The sequence below is a fragment of the Branchiostoma floridae genome, chromosome 17 (assembly GCF_000003815.2).
Source record: "Branchiostoma floridae strain S238N-H82 chromosome 17, Bfl_VNyyK, whole genome shotgun sequence".
Taxonomy (NCBI): Eukaryota; Metazoa; Chordata; class Leptocardii; order Amphioxiformes; family Branchiostomatidae; genus Branchiostoma; species Branchiostoma floridae.
The window spans coordinates 427,068-429,207 of NC_049995.1; the positions used below are offsets into that span (position 1 = coordinate 427,068).

Genomic DNA, 2,140 nt, shown 5'->3' on the forward strand with positions numbered 1-2,140 from the left:
GGGAATTGTCCAATAACCTTTTCGTCCCGGGTAAGAATCTATCGCATAACTGATCTTGTGCCCTAGGGAAATGCACTTAATGTGACTTTTCTGACTCACTCGGGTTAACACAGAACCTAGCGTCGTTCATTCACGCCCCTCAGATAGGATGTTAATTGTTATTTCCGTGTGTGAGGAGAACCACACTTCGAGCATGTGAAGGAAGCAAACACACGATTGGGGAAAATGTAGGGGTCCTTACTGTTGTGAATGGATCAAAAACCACTCCGGTCTTAATTGGTTAGGGGATTTCCCGAACAGCCTTTGTAACTCCGTCTTCTCCTTTTGGGTCAGTACTCAGTTAGTCTCCATTCTTAGAGGGCAGCGAAGCTTGTATCAATCATGATGTGACTTAAGTGAATTACAGAATGTTACAGTCTTGTAAAGTGGGAACCATTAAATAAATGTAAAAACAAAAGGCGGTAACATAGCATTTGATACGAAGTTTTTGAAATCGTACAGTCTTACTTAGGGGATTTCGTTCAGTAGATTTGATTTTGGACTGGGTGATTTGTAGGGGTTCATTAAAGAGAAGAGGTAACCCTGAGTTGGTCCATTGGTGCTTAACGTAGAGATGGATCGGTCTGTGATAGCATGCGACAACAAAGATGTTGGACATGGACAAAATATGCTGTATTTCTTTCTGCAAACCCTGAGTTTCCTTCTACTTTGTGAAAGCAAAAAATAAAAATAGAACTAATTTTTGGGGAAGAAGTAGACATAGGAATTTATAGTTTAGTCAGTTTGCTAAGTTATTTGTATGTGTTGCTCCTTTTTTAAAGCAGAAATATACATCTTGTTGTCATTTTAAGACTATAGCTTACAGATGAACGAAAACAAACCTTATGTACTTGACCACAGGTATCACGGGCAGGAGGTACCCGACCAGATGAACGTTCACGGCATCTATGATTCAGACGTCAGCTCCAGAGTTTTTGAAGGGAGAGAGTCTTTTCGCCAATTCCTTCAGCAGAAAGCCGGCGCCTCTTTTTCAGCAATGGGCTTCCAGGTGATGCACCTTCATTCCAAAATGTTATGGATAAACTAAACTAAACTCTACCTAACCTACACCAAAATTGATTGGGACCTACCCCAAATTTTATCACATCAGCCTTGTTCACGGAGTAGACTCGTCTACTGTAGCTTTGGACGTGACGTTGGAGACATGTGACTGTAGCAGAGGGTCGTAAATGCCAGATGAGTTTGACAAACTTTCCATTTTTGTGTTGCCATGGCAACCGTTTGTTGACCGGTAGTTTTGCCAAAAATCGCTAATTTCGGTTATAACTGTATTTTTCACGTTTATTTGCTATATTACTGCAATTTTGTTACATAAATAAGATCTTATGTTATTTAGCATATCTTTCCTAATTATATATGCATAAATCATACTAATTTGATGACGTCATCAGCCCAAAATCCAAGATGGCGGACCGTATGCCCAGATCAAGAATAAGAAGCTAATTATCCCTAAAATTCTGCAACTACCTGGTATTTTTTCATCAAAAACCATGTAAATGAATGTATTTAGTCTATTTTCATTGCCTTTTGTGATTATTTGTTGCAAAAAAAAAAGGATTTCTAAAAATTCAACATGGTGGATGTAATATGGCGGAGTCCAACTGGTATCTTAGATGTGTATGACGTCATTTTATGGCGTCATTTTGATGTCAGTGATGTTGTTATCGACAACACAAGTCGTAAAAAATATAATCATTGAGTTATCTTCACTAACTGTTACATTTTTGGAGCAAAACTTGAAGTTTTCTGAGAATAGCCGTTTTTCATGGGTCCGGCCTATACAATCAAATTGATGACGTCATAATTACGTTATATTACGTCATCGTAACGTCAAACGTCATACACTTGTCAGATATTGTGTCTATATCATTTCTGAAAAATTTGGTGGCCGTACAACACGTCGTTCCAGAGTTATATGACTTAGAAGTGGAGGGCCTCAAAAGAGCCCCCACCCCCCGTCCAGGGATGACCAAAAAAGCCCGGTCTGAATAGGGTTTAATATCTATTTCTATTATCCAGGATCTGTGTAACGTTTTATTATCGGTTTTCTTTCCAGGGGTCTGTGAACGCAGCATGGGGT

General features: G+C 39.2%; 2 protein-coding genes across 2 annotated transcripts in view; both read left to right on the forward strand.

Annotated features, from left to right (window-relative positions):
- Positions 1-1,102, forward strand: part of LOC118404948 — a 22,410-nt gene extending 21,308 nt beyond the window's left edge. Inside the window, exon 9 of the mRNA XM_035804353.1 lies at positions 901-1,102. Within this exon, the coding sequence (XP_035660246.1) occupies positions 901-1,087 (187 nt within the window). The 3' untranslated portion in view covers positions 1,088-1,102. The remainder of the gene's footprint in view (positions 1-900) is intronic.
- A 1,031-nt stretch (positions 1,103-2,133) lies between these two features.
- Positions 2,134-2,140, forward strand: part of LOC118404862 — a 24,805-nt gene continuing 24,798 nt past the window's right edge. The window contains exon 1 of the mRNA XM_035804241.1: positions 2,134-2,138. Within this exon, the coding sequence (XP_035660134.1) occupies positions 2,134-2,138 (5 nt within the window). The remainder of the gene's footprint in view (positions 2,139-2,140) is intronic.